Raw genomic sequence first — 25,749 nt, 5'->3', positions numbered from 1 at the left:
GCCTCCAAAAGGTTACATTAGGCATACACATACAACTGTGCATTTCTAAAGACTCAAATTCCTTTTGGGAAGGAAGTTTCCATGTTAAACAGATACTAGCTAAAAACAGGTAAATATAAAAATAGTTTTATCTTTCATGTGTTGACAGCTGGTGCAGGGAAGGCAATACATCAGTGTGTAAACTTCTTGGAAGGTAATTTTATTTGTCCTTTTGTACTTCAGTTCTTTTCCCCAGCAGCAGTTCAGCCATCAAGGTAATCCAGCAGCGTACAGTATGATGCACATGAATGGCAGCAGTGGCCATATTGGACAGATGAGTATTAATACCATGCCTATGTCAGGAATGCCTATGGGTCCAGACCAGGTAAGTTGTACATCAAGACTGATGAAAAAGATTTGCTGACTCTTTTTCCATTGAGTACAGTCTGATTACATCCATTCCTCTGGCACAATCCTGCTCTCAGTTATCCTGTTTATATTTGCATCTGTGGGCCTATTAATTTTATGTCCAAAGAGATACTTTATTTTTGAGGATATGTAACCAAATTCACAATGAACCCAAGCTGTATGGCATGATTAGCTGTTGACTTCTTTGAAGTATCATGGGTAGGATCAAGCCTTAAACTGCACAAAGGATTGAAATACTTCTGAACCTGGAGAAACCCCAGGAAAAAACCCCATGGGCATTGAGAAATGCATCGTCAGCAGATCTTGAAAATTATACATAACAGCTCTTACAAGTCAGGCTAAGAATCCTGATAGTGTGGTATCCTGGCAGATGCAGGTAATGATACTTGCCCTTACAATACCTTAGAATAACTTGTGTATGCATAGCCAGAAACTATGGAAAATTTAGCCCCCTCATTTAAGGTGAAAGTGTGCTTATAACAGGCACTGAAAAGAAAGCTGAAATACAAAATACACTTTTGCTACAATTTTTCCACAAAATACCTAGGCATGAGCAACATAATACTGACATAAGCTAAGTCTATTCAAGTAAAAAGTATCTCATGAAATTTTGTCCAGCATACCTGAGGAAGCAGTCAGAATAATCTGAGGACTTCTGGGCATTAGTAAAGTTTTGGAGGACTTTGATACAACAAATGCCTTTTATAAAGAGGAGAATATAAAGGTGAAATGTCAGATTTTCCAAATCTACATGACATAAAGATACCCAAATAGTATGTTTATGAAATCCAAGGACAGCATTTCTTTTCTAGAAATTATTTACAAAGTGGAGCACTAAAACGCTATTCTTCTGCTTCTAGGCATTGACTGTCAGTAGTTTCCTCTTCCAAATGCAGTACATGGACCACTTTTTTTCAGCAAACATGTCTTCTCTGATGAAAGTATCTTTTCTTTAACAGAAATACTGCTGACATCTAGAACCACATCTTCAAACAAGAATGGCTAAATGCACTAGTGTTAGAAAGGAAAGTGACACATTCTTCATGGCAACTCATACTGGGCTTACAGAAACCAGTGATAAATTTTCTCATCCAGAGGAAAACAAACCAAAAAACCCTACTGAACAAAAATACATTTTAGTAGAAGCAGTCTCTGTATTACTGTATAATGTGGGGCACAAAAAAAGCTTAGTATTTTTGGTGCTCTTCCTCTAGATATGTGAATTTGGTAATGGCATTTTAATAGAGTTGATGGGTAGACTCCTGGTATACCTTATCTGTTTACTGTAGCTATCCAAAGCCCTTTAACTACAGGCAGACAAAAGTGCCTGGAGAAGTCACAGTGGTAAGAATTTCCTGATTTCTCTAATAACAATATCTGACAGAGAATGTAGTTCTTAGCCTTGACTCTTTTATATGAATTCCTGAATATAAATGCTGCTTTTAGTCTCTTACCCCAAGAGTCAGGGATTTCCCAAGCAAAGTAGCACTGCAAAATTAATTGGCACATGCTAGTCCAAAATCCTGTCCATTGAAGCCAAGGGTTAAAAAGAGAGGATAAACGATTTAAATTATTTAAACACAATTGTGACTAATATTTACATATTGCTGTGCAGCTGAGTGCACTTTATAGAAGACTATATAATGGATTAATGCAATATCTTTGATAAGGACTTAATATGAAGGTGGGGTGTACTCATGTTCCTTCTCAAACACAATCTCAAGAATTATTTGAAAAGACTGCATAATGTAATGCTTTCTGTGTATGGAAATCAGAGCAATAATCTTTCACCTTTTTTTTTTTAAATAACTTAAGAAAACTCAAGGCAAGACACTGCAGTCAGAATCAGAATTTTGCAGTCTTTTTTGTGAATAAATTTTGTAAATATGATCTTTAAAATAATGTATTATATATATGACTTTTGTAGGTCACTAACTCATTTTTGCAGAGTTTGTGAAGCTAAATATTTAACAAAATTGATTTCTGGAAACTCGCTGTAGTTGAGGTCCAAATAGAATTTTTAATTAAATTTAAGGACTTTGAATCTGGGTGATTTTGCCCACATATTTTTCTTCTTTGGTCTTCAACACTTCATTTATTTTTACATCTTTAACATACAGCTTTTTATAAAATAAAAGACCGGTTGTTAAATACTTTCTCCACCTGTGAGCACTTCTGTTACATTTCTTTTTACTTAAGGCAATATGACACAAAGGCTCTGCATTGTAGGATCTTACAACTTGTCAGAATGCTCATGTCTGTCTATAATAGGTTGCCTTTTCAGTTGATGAAGCTGGATTGTGTCTTCTTGGTCAATTTTAATGAACTCTTAATGTTCTTCAAAAATGTTTGTCTGTTGAAAAATAGTTATTGTTAAGTCACATCCAGAAATCTTTAAGGATATTAAGCCACACTTCAACCAAATGTCTACACCTCATTGGATTGTTCTAATAGTAACGAATGTATTTTCTAAGCAGATTTCTCTCATATCAGTATTTAAGTCTGGTTACATATTATTTGCTGATAGCATGGGGGTTTTTTCCCCCTCTGTTTTGGGTGCTTGAAATGAAGATCCCTTTGCACTTTTTGCAGTTACAAGGACTTAAACCGTGAAACCTTCATAAGGGATGATCCAGAAATGTTTAAGATGTGTGGTGCTTCTGTTCTGTTGTTCATTGTGTAATGGAAAACTGATTTCTCCCAAGTGAGTAAAAGAAACCAAAAAAACCTGATCTGTGTTCTTCTTTGCTTATTCTTGGTACTGTTAGCAAGAGGGGTTTTGTTGTTCAAAATATTCAGTGATCTTCCATTTTAATACAAGTAAGTTTTAAGAGAAATAGTCTCAAAAAATTAATCCTTAGCACCTACCCACCTGTGTTTCAAAGGGAATGTAGAGTCAATTGATCTATTTCATGCAACCCTGTCTCCTCAGTTCTGAGTATATAGATTATCACAGCATTTATTTGAAATTTTCAGTCCCGTTAATGTGTGTTTATAAATGCAAAACTTTTAAAAGCCTAAGGAACTTTTATCTTTTCATTTCTTGGAACATACCTATTTGTTGAGTAAGTGCTGCTTTTACTGAAGGTGAAAGGCAACAATCCCTTGCTTTTTATATCAAATCAGAGTAGAACAATATTTATATTTTGTAGTTCATTATATTGATGGAAACTACAAACACTGATTGCTTTCATTAGGTGAGCTCTAGACTATATACTGCTATATACATCTTGCAGTGCAATTTTTTAAAATGTTAGTAATTCTCTTTATACATCTATGTATAATTGGTACCTACCTGACTGACGCTATAAAGGCTCATCCTTTTCTCATCTGTTTAGAATGTTGGAGCTTTCCAGTACCTACTTTTTTTTCTGAATTAAAAGATTTTTAGTTTAAACTTGAGGAAGGGGCAGGGGGCACTTTAAAAAGGCATTTTAAAATGGCATCTTTCATGGCAGCACTAAATAGTATATCTAGTTTGAAATCTGTTGACATTTAGCTACCACCATCAATTTTGCTTTGGTCCTATAGCAGTAGATTTTTTGAATTTTTTAAAAATAAAACCCATGTAACATTTTTCAACAGTAAGAGATGAATTAACTAGTACAGCAACTTCTGATCACTGCTGCATAAACAAGTTTTGTTTTGCTACGGCTCTGTTACTTTTTTGATCACAGACACCATGCATTTAATAAACCCGTAGGTAGTTGTACTTTTTCTATTGGCCTAAAATACTGCTTTCAAAGTGAGAAATTCAGACCACGTTTCTGTCACAAGACAAAACTTATTTAAATGTTGCACCAATTAGCACACCTTTTATTTTAGAATTTATGTGCAGACTACCAGATGACAGAATGACACAACAAGTGTGAAACTATGTAATTCTGAGAGCAATATTTCAAAAAATTCTCAGGAGAAGGCATACAGTACTGAGAATTGCATATAAGTTTAGTTTACATTATAAGTATTGCTTGAAATATCTGTATCTTTATTTTGCAAAACAGAAAAATCATGAGGACTGATTTATAAAAGCTGGTTGTAAGGTATTACTGCCCTTCTGGTTTTTGTTTTGGATGTTAATAATAATGTAAATAAAGATTTATTTAAAATCAGAACTTGGTGACACTGTATGAGCTAATACTTTAAGGCTGATTATCCTGTAAATTCCCTGCTATCACTGAGAAAATTCCCTGCTACCACTGATGAAAACTGTGGAAAGAATGATTTACATTTTTTCGAAGTTGGCTGTAAAAGCTGAGGGAATAACAACTGAGACCTTTCACTTACGAGACACACATTTAGCACTGACACTGACTAGAATTCACATCTTTTTCAACTTAAATAGCAGTCTCTAGAAGAGCTGAAAGGATGAGAGGTGGTGTCTTTGTCCAAACTTGGCAACAACATACCTTTCATTATATACCAGCTGCTTCTTGTGTCACATACATGTCTCACAGCTCAGTATTTTCTGTAAAGGGACAAGATAACTTTTCAAGCTTTTGACTGAAAAGTAACAGGTGCAGTAACACTGGTCCTGCAGGATTTTGACAGTCACAACCTCACCTTGCCAGAGATTATAGGCTAAACATACAAGTGCATGCAAATTTTTTAAAAATCTAACCTCATACTCTTTCTGCATGCACACTGGGAATGGCAGATACCTAAAACTCTTCTCTGGAAAGCACCAAAAATGTGGGATTTTTTGGGAACTTAAGTATTTTTTAACTTACTTGTATGTATCTGGGACCTCACCATCTAGTAGATTTTTCTGATAATCCATGAAATTTGTAACAAGTTATAAAGAAAATACATGGCTAGATTAAGACAGACATTCCGATTTTACTTCCATAATCAAAAAAAGCTTGCAAGAAAGCTTTGGGTAGTGTATTTGACTTACCACATGTGATACAAATACTCAAGCCCTATCTTACCATATACAAAGACTGCACTTCTGGTTTCTGAGCAGGGATTTTTTCTCACTTCCTAAATTCAAGTACATTTTTTTGAGTATGGGGTTGTGATACCAGGGATCTATATGCCTGGATATAATTCCACTTGATTTTCCTAACTGGAAAACCAGGAAGGGCTTCAAAATAATTTCCATGCTGTATTTTTACACTGCATTTCTACAAGGGCAAGTTTGCATTTTGAAAAAAAAAAAACCTCTTTGTTAGGAGTGAAGGCCACAGGTGGTTGAGTCTGTCCCATGAGCGCCCTCAGGCATTTGCCTTTAAACACAGGTAGCAACGTAACATGAAACAAATTAAAAATGCAAATCTCACTACTAGTGCCTGTACTACAACGTATTTAATAATGTCCTTATGAAACTACTCAAATAATTCTGTACACTGTGCTTAGTAAAATTATAGGTTTTTTGCCCCTGTGAAAACCTTTGAATAGTAACTGTCATTCAGAACATTTATTTTTTTGCAGACTAAAGCAGAACTAGATTATTCTTTATTGACTACAAGTATTGAACTCTCAGAGCTGCCTTTTTTAAAAAATAAATGTAAAAGTTACACTGCTAAGCAAACACTGCTTTCTCAAAGGAACTGTTTTGGTTTTGAACATACAGTATAATATTACCACATTAAAAAAGTCATACAAATCAGATTTTGTTAAAATTTAAGATGTACATTTACTGAAATTTTTCAGTACCTTTAAAAATGAGTAAATTCTGATGTACTATGCAACAGTAAGTAGCATTTTGAGAAATGGTGGGTGGGTGTTATACTCTTTTTTATTAACAAATTTCTTCACAACCTGAAGGAATTTATTTTCAAACAGTATACTGATCAATATTTACACAACCCCTCCAAAAATCTGGCATCCTGTTAGACAAGATTTTTCTCTAATATTCATAGAGGTGACAATACGATGAACAAGTAGATGTGGAACTAAAATGTATCCTCAGAGGAAATTGAAGAAATTCCATGGTATTGAGAACACTCAGTGCTGCTGACTTCAGTTCCTGAATCTTTTCAAAGTTCTTTTCAACCATTACCTTTACCCCAGTGATAAGAAAAAGCTTGTTTTCTAAATCTTGCTTTAGAGTTGTACTTGGCTTTGAAGTTTTTCTCATGACAACTAAAGATACAAGTGAACTGGAAATTGTTTTAAGGTCTCTTCAACTGTCTGTGTAAACACTGCCGCTGCAGTGGCAGTCCTCTTTGGGATGTGGCTAGGTTTCCTCCTGTATCAATTCCTGAATCAGCGGTAGTTGTGTCTTGAAGTAAAATGCCTTGTGAAGCTGATGAGGTATAATCCAAAGCAAAAAAGCCGGTACAACAGTGGATTTCAGAGACCTGTATTTCTGACAGCATTTCCCATAATTTCATTGCTTCTATTCAACTCACTCACCAGTGCAAACATTCTATCTATTTCAGCCTCAAAGTTTATCTAGTTCTTCAGGCAAATGTTACAATTCTTTTAGTCTGTACATGGATTCAAGTCCTGGCCAGGTTGTATCCTCATGGAGGTGCAGCACATGGGGGAGATTAGCCCTCCCAGCCTTCCCACAGTTGTCCTCTTTAAAATAAAACAAATGCAGTTAAGTGTATAGCATTCTAGTAGAAAGTAGTTAGAAAGGTATTTTTAATGGTTCCATGCAGTAAAAAACAATGGAAACACCATGAACCACCTATAAAAGCATAGCAGTTGAATGACAAACAATCCAACTGTGTTTGAAACTTCAGCCTGTACACAGCTTGTTAATTCAGCCTTCATTTTGGTTCTAAAGCCAGTCTTAGATCTCTTCAATTAGAAATAAAAACACTGCATTATAGGAGCAACTCCTCTTGGGCAAGAAGACCAGACTGTGCCTAGAAAGGGACTTGTACCTGGTTTTTCCACTGTACAGTTTGAGAACATTTTATGATTTTTAATGAAGTCCCTGCCTTCTTTTTAAGTGGAGATTCAGAGACAGTAACAGGCAACGGTAACTTTTTAATCTACGTAAATTTGTACCTCACCTTGGAGCTCTGGCAGTTTGAGAAACTGCCAGATCATCATCAAGTTTTAAATGCCAGCTGAGTAAGAAAAAAGCAGTTTTAGATACAAATCTGTCTTGTAGTCTACTTTCAGATTTAAATTCCTTTTTCTGCTCACAGCACAAGGCTGTAGTTGGATAAAGAGCAAGAAAATACATGATGCTGCCTCACAACTCATGAGAAATTAGTCGGTTTTGTTCTTTCTGGACTGTGTGAAAAACTACTAGGTAGCTGCTACTAGTTTAAATCCAGACAAAACCAATATATTGGACTTTAATTTTTACTGGCAGTTGACCATAACTGGTTTCTTCAACTGAGCATCTAACTTGTTTGAAATTGCCTTGACCTTAATGCTCCTAGATTCCCAAAAAACATGTACCAAGAGGTTTTGTGCAGCAATAGTAGTCAGTAAAGATATGGCAGTATCGTATTTCTTGCATAATTTAGAGGACTTTCCTCCTAAGCATTCCATGAGAATAGATGATGATGGTAAAAAAGGTGGTACATGCAAAAAGAGAAGGGAAAAAGCTAAGTAAAAGCTAATGCTTTTGGTGAATTGCTCCCAACTCACAGTGACTTGGCAGATGATGGTCTCTTCACATCTGGCCATTTTCGACGCTGAAATTGCCTAATTTTCAAGCAGCAAAAGGAGAAAAAAAGTTAACCATCACCAAGAAAGCAACCAGCACCACACAGTGTGAAAGAGGAGGAAGAAGAATTCAGCCAGAATTTTGACTACTAGGATCAGAACATACTGTAACATTGAAACAAATAGCTCCAGTGTTTCAAAGCAACTGGGGTGGAAAGGTCTTTCAAATGCTCTTTTAGGCCAGGGCTTTCCATGTGGTTCCCAATCCCACACTTGCTCTTTCAGCATGAAGGTAGTACTTAAGAAAAATAACATAACTTTTTTTTTTTAAATGTACCTGTACTGCTCGTAGCTTCCATCTTTAAGTCCTATATGAAGAAAATTAACAATGTTACTAACAATTGCCTGTATGAGGTAAATCACAATTTAAAACAAATACTCAGGAATTTAACAAATTTCCTGATGCCTTGAGTAAGCTGGTATGCCCTCATATCTGACCCTGCACTGAGAGCAGAAGTTTGGAGCAGAACTCCAGAAGTCCCTTCCAACTTGAACTGACCTGTGACCACCTAACAGTGGCTATTACGGTATTCTCTCCCTTTCACCAGTACTGTTCCTTCCTCATCTTCTGCATCTCAGCAATATTTATCACTATGCTAAGGGTCATTCTTCATCTTAAAAACATGACATAACACAAACTGAACACGTACAGAAATCTGAGAACGCAGTCAGCCTCAGCAGGACATTACTAGTATAAGTAAATCGTAAGTATAAGTTTCATAATGGTAAGGGTCTTTTGGGGAGTTTGTGAGTGCAATAGGAGAGGCACTTACCTAGATCCATGTTCCTAGTTCTTGGATTGCATTGCTTATACCCTCTGCAACTTCTGAGTTCCATGAGCTGGACATGCAACTGATTAAGAACATCTCTGTCGAGCGTATTCACTGCATTAATTAGCTGCAATAAACAGGTGGTTCTTGTTAGTAACTATTGCTCTGTAATTTGGTAACTTTTGGAATATAGGTTGTTTATTTGTAACAGGAAAGAGCCACATTATACTAGTTTAAATGATACAGGCCTTAACTACATCCTGCAGCAATACTGCACAATTTCAATGTATTGTTGATAAGTAACAATGATGTGTTTCTTGAGCTGTGATCTCAAGATCTATGATCAGATACCTGATATGGATCGGTATTGAGATCAAAATACTCCAAAAATCCAGTAGCAAATTCACAGAACAGGAAGTTGTGGGTCTCGTTGATTGTCCTCAAACACCAGTACGTGTTGTTGTTGGCACTGGTACAGGCACAGAAAGGGCCCACTGCAAATTGAAGAGTTATAAAGACATAAGCTACATGCTTCTGTCTTTAGCCCTGTTAATTACTTTCTGTTTATGGTATTACTTTATTCACAGACAGTTACTCCTGAGCTCTAAAGCAAAGAATGCCTTCCAGCATCAGCTTCTTGTTCTGTGCATACCTAACCCACATAACATGACTAAAGTAACCTCTTGTCTAGTTGCTTTCTCTGGTTGGAAAACATTCCAGATGGTGAGATACCATGCAGGTCATTGTACAGTATTCAGTATCTGTTGGTTATTTGCAGTTGGTTTTACATCCTTGCCTTTTGTGCAAGAATAACTACAACTCTGAAACAGAGATTATTTACTATGGAGAAGACTGCATGGCTTTGGTTACAGAGTAGCTGTAAACCAAAACCAGTAGCTGCCAGTAACCCAACATCCTGGCCCAGTCTAGCCAAAATTTGCCCCCCATTCCTTAGTTTACAGTATTCTTACGTGTCCACAGGGGAGCAGTTTGCCAGTGCTGGTTGTCATGGGTGAAGCAGGTCAGACCAGGCATGCTGCATGTGTCATTATTTTTAATTCTCTTAAGCAATTTACGCAGTTTCTTCTTCCGTCTCTGCTCTCGCAGCAGCCACAGCCTGTCTTTCTCCTGTAGGGCTTTCCTGCACACATGAAACATTAGGGTCATGCAAACTCTGTTAAACTTGAACACACCTATAAAAACCTGAACCAGCTAATAAAATAAGCTGCTCAGAGGGAAAGAATCTGCATTTTTTAATTAAATGGTGTTCCATACAAATGGAGATGACTCTGCAATTCAATAGCACTGGAAAAAAAAAAAAGCAGTCAAAGGGGCTTGTAGGCCTGAGGTTTGCAATGTGATATTTTCCAAAGCAGAGACTTTATCTTAGAATTTACAAGCATTTTGATATGGGCTTAGTTCCTTGCCCAGGTGTCTCTGTGTTTATGCTTTTTAATACAGGGTAAATTAAATACTACTACTTTTGCCTAGTGTGTAACTGGTGTGTACAGACCAAATGTTAATATTAACATTTTGAACATCATCTTTCAAAGGAACAGGCCTTCACTTACTTGAAAGGATGAAGACTGGATCCTTTGTGTCTCAGTTTGCTCTTGTGTTTTGAATGATAACTGGAAAATAAAAACAACATTGCTGGTGAACAACAGCAAGACAACTGCCCCTGCTCTTACCACATTATCTGACTGGATTTGAAACAGATTTAATCCAGTGTCACTTCTCTCTTCAATTTATTAGTGTATGTGATGAATAAAGGCAATCTCGCTCGACTGGATCAGGCACTTCCCAGCCTCACTGTGCCTCTTTCCTCCGCTCCTTTGTCCACAGTGACAGCCGGTGTGCTAACACTGCATTGCAATGTATAGCCATGTCCAGCTACAATTGACTCTTATTTTAAATAGGCACATAGAATAAATAGATTTGTAATTAAATTACATTTCTGCAACTGAATATTCCCTAAATTCCCTAATGACAAGTTTATACAACGTTCCTGTTATTTTCCTACTGAATACAAGCATTTCAACACCAGCTGTACTTTGTAGGGCTGGGAGGCAGGGGATGTGGGTGTCCTCCATTATTACTAGCTGGAAGTTCCAGGAAAACTTTAACAAGATGGATTGAATTGTTCCAGCAAGAGCAGTGTCTAATATAGTCCGAGATAGACAGAGTGTAAGCAGACATATATTCTTGCTGAGTTACTACTGCTTTGCCTCCGTCTCCAGGAACTCTTAACAATTTTTCAGTAATTTCCTTTTCTGTGGCATTACCAAAGTTAAAAAAAAGAACAGCCTCAGTCAATGGCAATATTTTCTCATTGATAAAGTTACTACCTACACAAATCAGCAAACTCAAACTTGGTTTAATAAATGTTGTTTTCTAAACAGTATGTCTGAATTCAGTTAGTTGTCGTATTAAAATTCCCTTCAAAACAAATCTTTTAAGTTCTTAATGCTGTTGGGAGCTTTCTTAAGTTTAATCTGCATAACAAATTAATAAAGTAAGTTTATTAAAGAACTATCTTCTTCAGTCAATTTTTTTATCTTGCACAGATGCTGGGCATTTCATCAACTAATTCTAAATGCTAAATCAATGCAATTGAAATGCAAACACTTGACTATATATAACTCAGATGATTAACTTCATTGATTTCAGTGGGATTAGTTATCTTAATAATGCCATGCACGAATATAAGTGTACTCTATATCAGTCTGAAAAATAAAATTATTTTACATTTTCTAGAAAACATTCACCAAAAATAAATTCATCTTTACAGTACATATTAAATAAGCTCAGTTTATATAAACTCAGTTAATCAGTTTTGAAAGCAGTGGATTATAAACCAAGATAAACTTTCTGTCTATTTACCATCTAGAGTGATACATCTTAAGCAGTTTTTGACATGGGCTCCCATAACCCAAGAAATTGATGTTTTCCATATTTTAGTGATCTGGTGCTGAAACTACGTTGCCCACATGGGCCACATCCACAATAATTATACACCTCGTATCTATAGAGTATGTTGCACCTCCAAGGTTTTAAGCATTAAGTTCAAAAAGGCATTCTGTGACACCAGTGAGAAAGAGAAGTTTTATCCACACCCTCTCACAGAGTCTACTTGGTAAGAGGTGCTTAAGCCACAGCTAACAGCACAGCTGCCTTGCAGTTTTGATTCCATTCAGATACAGCTATTTTTTTTTTTGTGTTAATCATACCATTCTGCCACTGTGACTACAGTACACCCAGTGATACCTGGCTCTCAGCAGCCTCAGAGCTGGCTCTGTGATCACCATGAGCAGGAGAAGGTGCTCCTGGTCTCTTTCTGAACAGCTTTTCTCAGGGGCAAATTCTGTTCAATTTTGGAAGATTTTCTGTTGTGCTTATTTTCAGAGCAAGAGCTCGATTGCCCCTGGGTTTCAGGTGTGCTTGAATCTGGATCAGGATCAGGTTTGAGATCATCTAAGGAACCAGAATGTGCACAAGTCCATGGGACCTGATAAGATTTTTCCATGGGTCCCAAGGGATCTTGCATGGAAAGTTGCTAAGCCACTATCCACCATTTTTGAAAAATTGTGGCAGTCAAGTCCCTGATGACTAGAAAAAGGGAAATATAATGCCCATTTTTAAAAAGGGGAAAGCAGAAGATCCAGGACACCACAGATCAGTCAGTCTCGTTTCTATGCCCGGCAAGATCATGGAACAGATTCTTCTGGAAGCTATGCTAAGGGCATATGGAAATTGAAGAGGTGATGGGTAACAGCCAACACGGCCTTACAAAGGGGAAATTGCGCCTGACAAATTTGGTAGCCTTTTGTGACTGGGCTACAGTGTTGGTGGAGGAAGCAGAGCAACTGACACTGTCTACCTGAACTTATGTAAAGCATTTGACACTGTCCCGCATGCTATCCTTGTCTTTTAAATTGTAGAGACATGGATTTGATGGATAGATCACTCAGTGGAGGAAGAACTGGCTGGATGGTCGCACGCAAAGAATTGCGTTCAAGGGCCCATTGTCCATGTGGAGACCTGTGATGAGTGAGGTCCCTCGGGGGTCGATACTGGGGCTCATAATGCTCAAATGTCTTTGTTGTCAACACACAGTGGGATCAAGGGCACACTCAGCAAGTTTGTGGATGACACCAAGCTGTGTGGTGCAGTCACACACTCTAGAGAGAAGAGATGCCATACAGAGGGACCTTGACAGGCTTGAGAGACGGGGCCAATGCAAACCTCATGAGGTTCAACAAAGGGAAGTGCAAGGTCCTACACCTGGATTATGGCAATCTCTGACAAACCTACAGTTTGGGTAGAGAAGTTACTGTGAGCAGCTCTGTGGAGAGAAATGTGGGGGTGATGGTTGATGAAGCACCCAAGCCCACAGTGAGCGTATGCAGCCCAGAAAGCCACATGTATCCTGGGCTTCACCCAAAGGAGTGTGGCCAGCAGGTCCAGGAAGGGGATTCTACCCCTCTAGTCTGCTCTTGTGAGACCCCAAGTGGAGGACTGTGTACAGTCCCCAACATAAGAATGACATGGAACTGCTGGAGCAAGTCCAGAGGAGGCCACAAAGTTGATAAGAGGACTGAAGCACATACCCTGCAAAGACAGGCTGAGAAAGTTGGGGGTCTTCAGCCTGGAGAAGAGAAAAGTTGTGTGGAGACCTCATAGCAGCCATGCAGTATCTGAAAGGGCCTACAGGGAAGCCGTAGAGAGACTCTGTCTGGAACTGTAGTGATAGGACAAGGGGCAATAGGTACAAATTGTAAAGGGGAAAATTAGGTTAGGTATTAGAAACCAATTTTTTACTGTGAGGGTGGTGAGACACTGGTACAGGTTGCCCAGGGAGGCTGTAGATTCCTCAACCCTTACAGTGTTCAAAGCCAGGCTGTATAAGGCCATGAGCAACCTGGTCTAGTGGGAGGTGTTCCTGCCCATGGCAGTGGGGTTGCAACTGGATGATCTTTAAGTCCCTTCTGAACCTTAACATTCTATGATTCTATGGACCTTCTTTCCACATAATCAATGGGCTAATCGTATGGCCATTTTGCAAATATTTGGCTATGTAAGAACCAACTATGCAGAGACCTTAACGCATAATCACTATTCAAGTGCCTACTGCACTTCATTCACAAATAATTTGTAGTATGAAATAAAGAGATCTGGTGCACTGAGTCAGTAGTAGTTACAAATACAGGTACTCTCCACCAGCTGTTAAATTCCTGCCTCTCCCACCTGATGTAGCTGCTAAATAGTGCAGTGATTTTATCCTAGGAGATAATACCTCCAGCCTTGAAAAAAAAATTGGATGGGAAAAAATTCTCTCATCTCCCCATTCATATACATCATGTACTGTTATTTGTAAAACAGATTTATGTATCACTCCACCATAATAACGATTTGCCCTTGTGAAAGTTTTCAGAAAAAAATGTGCAGCTTAAAATAATAATCTCCAATATCTAATAGCAGCATCTTCAGTACAAGAGCATAACTAACTGGTTTACAAGCCATGTCACACGGCCTGTTACATCATCACTACTTGATGTGGTGCAGAGGCAATTAAACTCCTGCCTGGCAGACAGTGGGCCTTGTACTTGTGCAGCAGCTCAACTTCCCCTGAATGTGTACACAGGAGTACAGTAAGCAGGCAACCACCGAAAAAAACAGATCCTGATCTCTCCTGTGAGGACATAAATCAGTTACAGTTGCACACTAAAAATAATTTTTATGAAGTACACAAAAAATACCTTAGCTTGTTACAATCACACTCTTCAGGTCGCTTCTTCTTTAGATGACCTCTCACCTCCCTCAGGTTTTTTATTTTATTTTGCAAAGTTTCAATCTTTAAAAAAAAACCAAAACAACAATAAGGCACAAAGACAGAGGTTGAAAGAAACCAGCATGATTTAGTCTTATTCTAACCTTCTCAAACCCATCCTACTGTCACCAAGAGCTTCCTCTTCACTATCTTCCATGGCTCCCACTCTCACCACTAACAAGCATGTTCAAATTATCTAGCACTAACAAGTGAAAGAAATTAATTCTAGAAGCACCAAAACTAATGAACTAAACTAAACTCACTTTTCCTTGGGCTTATATATTTGATACTGAAGGACTGTGTTTTCAGAGGTACACTGGGGAACACAGCTACTAAGATGTTAAAAAGATCCAGATTAATTTTTTTCCCAGGATGGGGACAGCTTTAAGTCTTGTTTGTCTCATAAGCCATATGACATTTCTCAGCTGTACCTTCAGTTGCAATTCTCTCCTCCACTCGGCATCTTGTCTTCACAAACTTGAAATAATTTAATTATTTCTGAAATGTCCATTCTGAAATCAGCCAGCAAGTTCAAAAGATTCCAGGGAGGGACAGACACCCAGAGGCAAACAGACACACAGACAGACAGCTTGATCCTATCAGCCCACAGAAAGCAACACTAAAAACACACTGAAAACATCACTGACCTCATGGTCAATATGCAGTTTATGGTCCTTCCAAGCTTGCAGTGACCTGTACAGATCTGTGTCACACTGAACGGTATCATTCTCCAGGATATAGCACCTTGGCATGGAAAAGCAAACAGTGTTTATTACAGTGGCTACACATACACACTCAGAGCAATGCAAACAGCTGCTCTTAATAACACAGCTCCAGGACAAATGAGACCATGGATTGGAAATGACATGCAGAATTCAAAAACCAATGTTCATTCAAGAAAATACAAGCGTGTTCTGAGCCAGGAAAGAAGTCTGGGTTTGAGTTGCCATGGAAATTTTTAAGTAGAAAAATTCAACGAGAATATTTCTATCAAGCAGAACCTGTTGACTGCTTCATTTCTATTCGTAAATGGTGCTGCACAGAATTCTTGCTTATTCATTAGACTTCCTACATAAATAATCATTACTAACTAGCAAGAATTGAAAGCATTACTCAGAGGCAATTTCCCAATGCATAATTAAGTGATGCAGGAGTAGGAGCAAGGATAAAGTACTTCCTTATAAGATGTATACCATCTTATACACCATACATCTTGTACACCATAAAGAAAAGAGAGGAAACCCAAAACCAGAAACCAGAAGCAAAGAAATTTTGATGTTTTCTACAAAAGTGATTAAAATTTTTCAAGGGTGTCTCCCTGACTTTGAAAGCAAAACACCCTCTGACAATATAAAATCCTTATGTTTCACTAACTTCTAGTGAAATCCATTTTTTAAAATTAATAAAGAAGAAAGCAAAAATCACCACTTGACAGATTTACCTGGAAAATTTATTAGGGGTTGAATACCATGCAGTCATTTCTGAATGCTTGTTTAAATCAAAGCTGAATATTTGCAATACTGCTTTATTTTCTTTAAACCACCTCATGTATTTTGTCCCATAGCCTTCTTTTCTGCTAAGGACAGCTCATGAATAATGCACAACCTTCCTGACAGTTCATTGTACGAATCTTGGATTCACCCAGTAAGGCAGCAAAAGTCAATTCAATTTGTTCCAGAAGGAAAAAACAAACAGTGATTCATGGGTCCTAAACATTCATGAGAGCTGGGGTAAGAGGGCACAATTCTCTGATGCCTACATTTCCTCATATTGGTGAGTTTCTAATTCACTTCTGCGAACAGAAGTCAAATGGAAAACACAGATATCAACAGCAGCTACCTGGCTCCTGCATGTTTACATGAGCTAGTCATGAAACAATTTAATGCATGTAATCAATGATGATTGGTGGATTTTCTGATAATTCACAGGTGGAAATGGGGACTAAATGAATTAAAGTACAGCTGAAGAGACATCATCAGTCCCTAGATTCAACATTGAGGAAATTATTTTAGCTGATTACTAGTCCAAGTGATCGGACAATTGCCTTCCTTCTCTCTCAATATGTTTCATTTCCCAATGCTCCTGGCCCATCCAACTTCAGTCACAGTATAGATTTTCCTCTCCTAGCACTGGTTACAGAAAACTCTGTACAAACCAACCAGTGACACAAAACCAGTTCATGCTCCAGTCAAGGCCTTTGGTCTCCAGCTAGGCCAGGTTATCCACTACACACTGATTTTCAGGTGTAAGGCCTCTTTTGGTTTCACACAGGTTTAACACCACTGTTGCAAACAGTTTTACTTGTCCTCACTAGAAACATATACACTGATGAGTGGTTACTGTCTCTACCCAATGCAGAAGACACAAATGCACTGCTGCAACTCTTCAGGAGCTTCATGCCCCTCTGCAATGACGAAACTAAAATAAAACTGAACACTATTGTACACATGGGAATAAGAATTTTAGTGAAGCTAGACTGGGTATCCGAGAGGGACACAACATGCTCAGCACATTTCAACCCACCCATTTATGTAAAGCAGTCACTTAAGGAGCAAAAGCTTTTCAAAATCTACCATGTGCACTTACCTGTGGGTTACTTTGATCAGGTTAGGGGCTGTGTACTCGGCAATGCTACCAGTGCCACTGTATTCCCCCATGTCTCTATCTTCCTCCTCCTGGAAAACGGCCCTCTGCACCTTGTGCCGCTTGGTGATGTTCCTTGGTAAGATGGGCTGGTAACCATCCTCTAAACCGAGGTTATAGTCAGCTCCATCCAGCTCAACAGATACAGAACGGGCAGAGCGATTCCGGACATAGCTTGGTTTGAATTCTGCATGGAAAAAGTGCAAGCGGGGCAGAAACAGCATGTTACAATTTGCTCTTCTTTGTGGTTCTTGGAAGGAAAAAACCCAGCCCATACTGTGCTGTTTGGAATTAACTGGATGACAATGTTTGTTGCAGTTATTCTGTGAGCTGCTGCTTCCCCAGCTTTGGCATGGATGGGTGAATGGATGGATACTTCAGGGCATGAGAGGGGAGGTACAATGCAAATACAAAAGAATGGCAAAGGGGAAAGAAAATGCTCTAGTCCAGCACCAGTGAGAACAAATAGCTCATTCAAATGGATGCTTGCTCTTCCCCCACGATCACCAGATGGCAGTCACACCTTAAGCACTAACTACGACAGTTGTCACAGCTGTTACGGGGTCACCCTCAGGGACCAGTTCTCTGTGCTTTTCTGCGGTCCACCATACAATCCTTCACTGCTAGGATTCCTGCAACACTTTCTGGAAGTTGTCCCAGTATTCCTAGTGCTCAGCCTGAGCCTTTTCCCAGTCCTATGTTCATTCTTCAAGGCTAGATCCTTGATTTTTTTGGAAGGGATTAATATCCGAATCTTTACTTTTATCCACATGCAATTCTTTTCTTTGCAATTCTCTTCCTTGCAATTCTCTTCCTGATGTGCAGTACAGACAGTCAGTTTCTCCATGAAGCACCACCCTCCAGTGCTCTGTACTCCCTCAAACTTTGCTTCTGCATTTGCAGCTCAAAAGCAAAATGAAACATTTGTTATGAATTGCCAGTGTGCAAATATGAGATTCTCATGGATCTTTGCCCAAATCCCCCAAACTCCTCTCTTCTGTTTGGTCTGGAATGACACAAGGAGAATGTAGTTATGAAATCTAAATCTATATCTAAACTTCCCTGCTGTGTGATGGAGTCCATCTCTGACTGTATTTCCTGCTCACCACCAGCAACTGCTGAGAGTCACTCATTAGGCACAATCATATCATTACTTGAGAAAAAAGTACAACCTAGGTACCACAGACTCTCTTGTGCTCCCTGCCCTAGGGGAGTGTATTGGTTTGGCATGGCCTGGTTTTAGGTAGCAGGAGGGCCACAAAGATGGCTCCTGTGAGGAAGCTGCTGGAAGCTTCCACCATGTCTGACAGGGCCAATGGTTGATAGCTCTGAAGATGGACATGCTGCTGGCCAAAACTGGGCCAGTTAGAGAGGTTGGTAATGCCTCTGCAATGACATATTTAAGAAGAAAATCAAAAAGTCACAAGATTTTGGATTCTAGTCAGAGAAAAGGAGGAGGTGAGAACACGTGAGGGAAAACAACATGGCAACACCAAGGTCAGTGAAGAAGGAGGGGGAGGAGGTGCTCCAGGCGCTGGAGCCGAGATGCCTCTGCAGGCCGTGGTGAGACCATGGTGAATCAGGTTGTCCCCCTGCAGCTCCTGGGAATCCACGGGGGATGCAAAGATCCACCCACGGCCCGTGGGGGAGGTGCCCACGCTGGAGCGGGTAGATGCCTGGAGGAGGCTGTGTTCCAGTGGAAGACCTGGTGGAGAGAGAGGGCCCTGCTTCCAGGCTGGAGCAGCCTGGCCTTGGAGGACTGCAGCCCGTGGAAAGAGACACCCATGGCGCAGCAGTTCTGGGAGGAGTACTTGCCAATGGGAGGACTCACATTGCAGCAGGTGCGGTGTGGCTGCTGCTCATAAGAGTGGACCCATGCTGGGGAAGTTCACGGAGAACTGTCTCCTGTGGGAGGGACCCCACGGCCTCACAGGGGAAGACTCCTCTCCTGGAGCAGCAGAAGGAAATCTCAGTGATGAACTGACCAAACCCCCATGCCCTGTCTGCCTGTGCTGTCAGTGGGAAGGAGGGAGGGGCTGGGGGGTGGAAGGTGTTCTAAGGGCTTATTTTACTTCTCATTAGCCTCCTCTGATTCTGTTAGTAATAAATTCACTTTGCAACTTAGGTTGAGCCTGTTTTGCCCTTGAAGTGTTTTATGGTCCTTATCTCACTCATGAAGCATTCGTTAATTTTTTTTTCTTTCCTTTTCCCTCCTCTGCCCAGCTGTGGCAGGGAAGGGTGAGCGAGTGGCTCTCGAGGGTGCCTGGTGTTGGACCAGTGTCAAACCACGACAGAGAGCCTGAGCCTTTGCTCAGTATATGAGGCTTGGAGTTACCACAGACATTACTAGAAACAACTAAGTCCCTTGGGTCCTTTGGTCACCTCTCATTTAAAGAGACTGAAACACACAGCACACCTCATGAGATGGGACTTCCTTCTGCAATCTGATAAAGGGAAAATTCAACCAATGTGCCAAATGAGAAGATCGATCCTTGCAATCCCAAGCTCCACAGAAAGACCATCTTCCTCAATGGGATAATCTCCCCAGCAAAATAAGCAGAGGGAAAAGAAAATATGGAACCGGAGGTAGAACAACCAAAATTGACAGAAAAGTACCTTCCTTAACTGTCATGCTCTGCCATTAATGCAGAGTGACTTTTTCAATAAGTCTTACATTCATTTCAGATAGATTGCACAGTCTCAAAAGCCGTTTTGCAGACTGTGGGAAGCGGAATAAACATCTCCTCCCACCTGAAACTGGGCCAAGCATGATATTTTTGTCAGTGCCACACATAGAAAGTAGAATACCAGCTGGATTGTCTGGCTTTGCACATTTTCACCTGTGGTTCAAAGTATATTGCTGATATTAACCCAGGTGAGTTACTGCTGAAGGGATAAAAAAAGCCACAAAAGACCAGCCCTATTTCAGGCACCCAGTCAGGAAATGTTTGAATAAATGAGAAGGAAACTCCCATCTTCTCCAAAGTAGGAGGAAGTTCCAAAAAGCTACACCCTACCAATTGGATTCAAAGTATAAACTCACATTTATTTAATCATTCCTTCATTTTATCTTGTTCAGCTCAGCCAACTAACAATTAATCTTCCGTCCAAGTCTAATACACCAATCAAGCATGCTGGACCTCAGCAGATAGTCCCAGGGAACCATCAAGTACACGTGTCCCTGAACAACTAGGAGCCAGGTTACTCCTCCCTTTGCAGCCAAATTAACGCAGCCTTAGAGCTAACTAATTGGTATGGAGTGAGGCAGCTCATAAAGGACTGCTTGTATTGCTTTATCCTAACGTGCTACTCACAGTGCTGACTCAGTGCTGTGATTAGTATCAAACTCTGAAGTGGTTAAAATATTTAATAAGATCAATATTCATTTGTGCTGTATGCTCCCATCTGCAAAGTGCACTGCAGGCATAAATACTAATGTTTAATTACTTATTAGTCAATACTCCCCCAGGTTTTATTCTCCAATCAATTTACCTCTGTACACAGCCTACAAACAGTTGATCCAGGGCTGTTAAATATTTGCCCAAAGACATCTATGCTCCCTTCTTCAGATTACCAAAGTTTGGCTTTGGTAAGCTCTCTGAATCCCAATGCCTCTCTTCCTCAACTACTACAGAGACCAGCTGTCTTACTGCTAAGAAGGTACTGCTAAGAAGTTACAACCTCAAAATTGAGTCGCAAAATGGAGTCCAGAAGAATTTAAGCCAAGAAAGCCAATTGCTTTCAGAGACCCACTCATCCACCTGGTCTTGCACCACTTGACCAGCATGTTTGTCTTCATTGGAACCTGAAAGGAACAAAGTTTTCTCCTAATGTCTATACATTTTGCACTTGGTAGACAGAAGAGCATTTTTTTTGATAACACAAAGTAAAACTGGGCACTTTAAAGACATTCTTTTAAAAAATCTCTAGTGTCTAGAAATATGGATAAAGTTTAGAGGTACTATCTTGTATCCCATTTTTCACAACTGCCATTAAAAATCATACTTCTAATGCATTATCTGTAAAATAATGGATTTTTTTTTCCCCCAGTAACAATGAATGTTACTAAAACTGTCATTTTGATCCAGCACTGAGACTACCTCAAAAGAAAATTGAATGTCAGGAAAATTTCAATAAAAATGCAGTAGCCCCTTTGTACACACCTTCTGTTTCTTTACTAATCAGTGTGGCCTATCATCATTTCTCTACATGCAGCTTAAGAATTCCTTTAATCACACACACTCGTTCATCACAGGAAGAAGAGATCAAATCCACAGCAAGAAAAACATAATAGGCCACAAGACAGCCAAAGATTTTAAGAGCTCACTATTTAAATTTCTACCTACTGCAAAGCTCTGTTTGATCTTTCTTATAAAAGTAAGAGCATACTAAAGAAATAAAGAGGACAAAAATGAAAACATTCTGGACACCTAAATCCAGGTATACCAAATATTAATGTTTATGGGTTTCTGGCACTTAAGAGCTTTGCAGTCAAGTTATGTATTCTTACATTGTCCAAATGGCACATATATGACATGACCCTGTTTTAAAACTGACCTTTCTCATTTTAGAAAATACCGTTCCCTGCTAAATGCACTGGTGCACCTGAAAATGAGTTCTAGACCATGCCCACACTAGAAAGTAATTATTTCATCAAAACATCTCGTGCTCCAGCCCCTCTACCAGAAATTTAGTCTGGTCTTTTAGACCATAGGTTCTCACAATAAGTAACTGGTTTCAATCTTTCTGAAAGACCCATCCTTATACACTACTAGGGTTTACAACATGCTTGATGCACCCTAGAGGCAGGGCATCCATCCCAGTTTTATGCAAATGACTGTAGATTGGAATCCAACAAAATGACCTTTTGCAAATCTATCTCTGTTGTGCACAACAGAAAGGAGAGATCAGGGCATTTCCTTTGAAACTCCACTACTGCTTGGAACTACTGCATTAATGTGAACATGACCCTCAGTTCAGTTAGAAACCTCTATTTTCTATTTAGCAATGATTCAAACTAATGAATATTATTTAATGGCATTCAAGTAGGGCTGCAATGTAATCTCATGCACTCATCAAATTGTGTGTAGCAGACCCCAAAGGTGCCCTAAGATTTATGCAACCCAGCGCAGACCACACTTTATCCCAAATAAAGTGGAACAGGTCATAAAAACCCAAATACACATCATGAGTATCCAGGTCACCCTCTTAACTATCCACAGTCCAGTGAGACAGCTTTCCACAAAATTTGTTTAGAAAAACCTTGGTATGTTACCTTGACTTGTACTGCTTTGTGCTCATTTGCATTTGGTGTGTGATTTATTAGATAAGTGCATGTAGAAGAACAGCCAACACCAAATGAAAAGGTCTCTGTAAATAGGTCCAAGCTAACCTCTTCCCTGTATAGCACATCCCAGATGTGGGCAGAGGGAAAAACAAAGCATCTGTGGAGCCAAATACTTTACTTAAGACACAAACAATGGCAATGTGATTGTCAAGATCCTATTTTATGTTGCTGAAGTTTGTGCCTTAAGGTTCACTGAGGCTAATGAGCTGAAGGGTATAGTGTAAACTCTGTCTCTTCTGAGCTGAACACAGGGAGAAAACACCATTCTGATTCCTCTGTGAGAGGAAGCAACTTTCATTTTTTTTACCTCAATTTCCTACATACATAAATTAAAGGTAATTATACACATAACCACCTCCTTAGGATGTTGTGAAAATTAGTTAATGTTTAGAAAGCAACAATGAAAAGTACTTAAGTGTTAAGTATTATCAGATAGCATTATGTTGCCCTCACTTAAATTGTTTTCCTGTCCTCATTAAGTGCCTTCCAACTACTGCTGTTCACTCCCCATGACTTGACTTCCTTCTCTGTGACTTAAAAAAAAAGTAGTTAAATAAGTACAAATTCTAGTGCTCTTTAAAGATTATCTGCTGTGCCACATATTTGAACATCAAGTATAGTTGATGGAACCAGTAATTTTTTTTCAACTAAAAATTAGCTTAGTAACTATTAATCAGCTTGCAAGACAAATATAGTGGGAGAAAATAAATTAAAACTCTGTGTTTCAAGTTTGTGCCAGGTCATTATATAAAAAGACTAATCTGCTAAATAATTAAGGCTCTGTATTTGTGAAGTGAGATGAAAGAAACATTACACGTAACTAATAATTCTGTGTTGCCTCTAATCTATAACTAGGCTATATACTTCAAATATAGATGTTAGTCTGACTAAGGTTTAACAGAGTCAGTAAAATCGGTTTTCTGAAAAAGCACTAATCTGTGTCAAGGAAACAAGAAACAGTCATCCCCTTTGGTCATTATCTCCGATTAAAAGTCAGCCTTGTCTCTGCTGTCTGAGCAGAAGGAAAAGGATGTTAGAAGCAAGCAGCTTCTGTAACAAAGCACACACATCCCTATTAAAAATGAATTACTGAAGTAACAGCTCCAAGCATTGCAGTAGCTATTGAAAACTGAAATATTTGCTGTAGAACACTGTTCATGTTCCATGGCCTATGTAACCATGTGCAATCTGCCTCTTCAGCATGGCCACTGCATGTTCCAGAACCAAACATTCTTCCTACAGATATTTTCAAATCTGATTGTCCAGTATGAGACATGCTGTTTCATAGTTAAGATACACAGGAAATATGCTAACACAATTCAATGCTTACAAAAGTCAAGATGATTATGTAAGTTAGCAAACCACAGCTTTCTAAGGCAGAGACAGAAGATGCAGTGGGTTTGCTTACTTCTCTTGGAGAAGAGTTTCTTTCTCTGTCCGATGTGGCTCAGCTTGTATTCATTCTCTTCACAATTGCAATCTTCACTATTCCTGTTGTAATACTTGGGCAAAATATTGGAGGCGCCTCTGCCATTGCCTGCAGCTGCCAAGTTTCCCATTCCCTTGCACTTGTGCAGCTTGAGCTTTCCAGTGGCATCTTCCACACACTGCCATTTCTGGAAGAAAAATTTGGTCATTAAAAATGTGTCCCAACTGTGTTCTGTCTAATGGCCAACTCCAGCAATTTATCAGATATTCCTTGTAGTAAAACAGGGCTCATCTATCACCTATTATCAAACCAGAGTTTTGTAATCTTCCAATTTCACGCAAAACAGCAACTCTTTGGAACACCCTTGCATTTGTTTCTGATTTTGCTTCTTGGAGGCAGAACAATTGAAATTTCTTTAAAAAATCAATACTGCAGCTAAAAACATGGAGGCGGAAAGTGACAACTTTCAGAAATATAACTGTGGCATAAACCAAGGACATTCAAGCCGTATCCTAATCCTGATAGTCTTACTATATTTATAACCCTCAGAGCAGTGGGACCAAAACCTTCCAGTTTTATGGAAGCTCTCCAGGTAGAATCATATATTGGTTTGGGTTGGAAGGGACCTTAAAGACCATCTCGTTCCAACCACCCTGCCATACGCAGGGACACCTTCCACTAGATTAGGTTCTTCAGAGCGCCATCCAACCTGTCCTTGAACACCTCCAGGATTGCTCTGCAAAAGCACCTGTTTCTCTTCAATGACCTTTAAAAGGGTCAGATCAGCTGTGGAATTCCTTAGCTGCACAAATTTATCTCCATCTTGAGTGATTCTCATAATAGCTTTTTCCATTCAACACCCTTGGGCTTTGACTTGTAATGGCGAGCTGCACTGGATGTCTCTGAAGTGAGAAACCCCTCTCTCTTGCACTCAAACTAGAGAAAATACTGTCCCTGATCACCAATTCACTCTGTTACTCAAAACCTGAAGTAACTCGCTCACAGTGCCATTTGTGCTGCTGTCAGAGCTGTACCAAGGGCAAGGGAGTTTAGCTGCCTTCAAACTGGCACAGAAGTTCCACCCACTTCCCAGGTACCTCACAAAATTATTTCACCTACTCCTTAATTTATCAACACTTTACTAGCTACAGAGATTTTAAGACACATAAAAAAACCCTTAGAGTAGCAGTTGCTACTGCTTTATTTAAAGTTTCTCAGAAACACTCAGCTTCTTGTTGAGTCTTGAGAAGAGTTCCTCTTCTTCTCTATTACAAAATCCTATAAGCTTGTGCCTCCAGGAATCACTGGAATATTGAGAATTTTCCAAATAAAAGGACATAAGTAAAAACAGCAGGATATTCCAAGATGATATTTTACAGCAGCCTGCAGCTCTCCGAGGGAGACTCAGCCACTTCAGTTTCCACAGCAAGGTGTGCAAAGGCTGGGACAAAAAAGCCTACATTTTCCATTGAAATTCACTCCATTGTTTGCAGGACAGAAAAGTAAGAAAACAAGATCACTGTGCTTTTATTATCATACTTTAAAAGGAGTCAAAAGTGAATTGGCCAGCTACAGTACATTTACCTATCTCTGTGGCACAACCTCTCATGTAAAAGAATCAGTTTTATGGTGTGCCCACTGATTTCTTCGGACACCTGGATGCCAAGTCTCCTGAGAGGTATCT

At 39.3% G+C, this 25,749-nt stretch overlaps 2 protein-coding genes across 14 annotated transcripts in view; one reads left to right on the top strand and one right to left on the bottom strand.

The window, feature by feature from the left end:
• NCOA3 (nuclear receptor coactivator 3) overlaps positions 1–10,413 on the top strand; it is a 70,148-nt gene extending 59,735 nt beyond the window's left edge. For 10 of the 13 annotated variants that reach the window (XM_082292840.1, XM_082292838.1, XM_082292841.1 and 7 more), the window contains one exon: positions 223–4,457. In XM_082292840.1, the coding sequence (XP_082148966.1) occupies positions 223–403 (181 nt within the window). In that variant the 3' untranslated portion in view covers positions 404–4,457. Of the gene's footprint in view, positions 1–222; positions 4,458–10,369 lie in introns of those variants that run through there. The other 3 variants (XR_014226909.1, XM_082292843.1, XM_082292833.1) reach the window with 3 other exon arrangements.
• SULF2 (sulfatase 2) overlaps positions 6,906–25,749 on the bottom strand; it is a gene marked incomplete at its 3' end in the record, with an annotated part of 58,545 nt that continues 39,701 nt past the window's right edge. Inside the window, exons 10-20 of the mRNA XM_082292844.1 lie at positions 24,045–24,252; positions 17,233–17,476; positions 15,294–15,390; positions 14,576–14,670; positions 10,388–10,447; positions 9,788–9,957; positions 9,168–9,310; positions 8,820–8,943; positions 8,324–8,354; positions 7,969–8,025; positions 6,906–6,936 (exon numbers count right to left, since the gene is read on the bottom strand). Coding sequence (XP_082148970.1) covers positions 6,906–6,936; positions 7,969–8,025; positions 8,324–8,354; positions 8,820–8,943; positions 9,168–9,310; positions 9,788–9,957; positions 10,388–10,447; positions 14,576–14,670; positions 15,294–15,390; positions 17,233–17,476; positions 24,045–24,252 — 1,260 coding nt within the window. The remainder of the gene's footprint in view (positions 6,937–7,968; positions 8,026–8,323; positions 8,355–8,819; positions 8,944–9,167; positions 9,311–9,787; positions 9,958–10,387; positions 10,448–14,575; positions 14,671–15,293; positions 15,391–17,232; positions 17,477–24,044; positions 24,253–25,749) is intronic.

The sequence above is a fragment of the Coloeus monedula genome, assembly GCF_965178545.1.
Source record: "Coloeus monedula genome assembly, chromosome: 17".
Taxonomy (NCBI): Eukaryota; Metazoa; Chordata; class Aves; order Passeriformes; family Corvidae; genus Coloeus; species Coloeus monedula.
The sequence above is the reverse complement of the archived record's forward strand: the minus strand, read 5'-3'. Positions and strand labels throughout refer to the sequence as shown.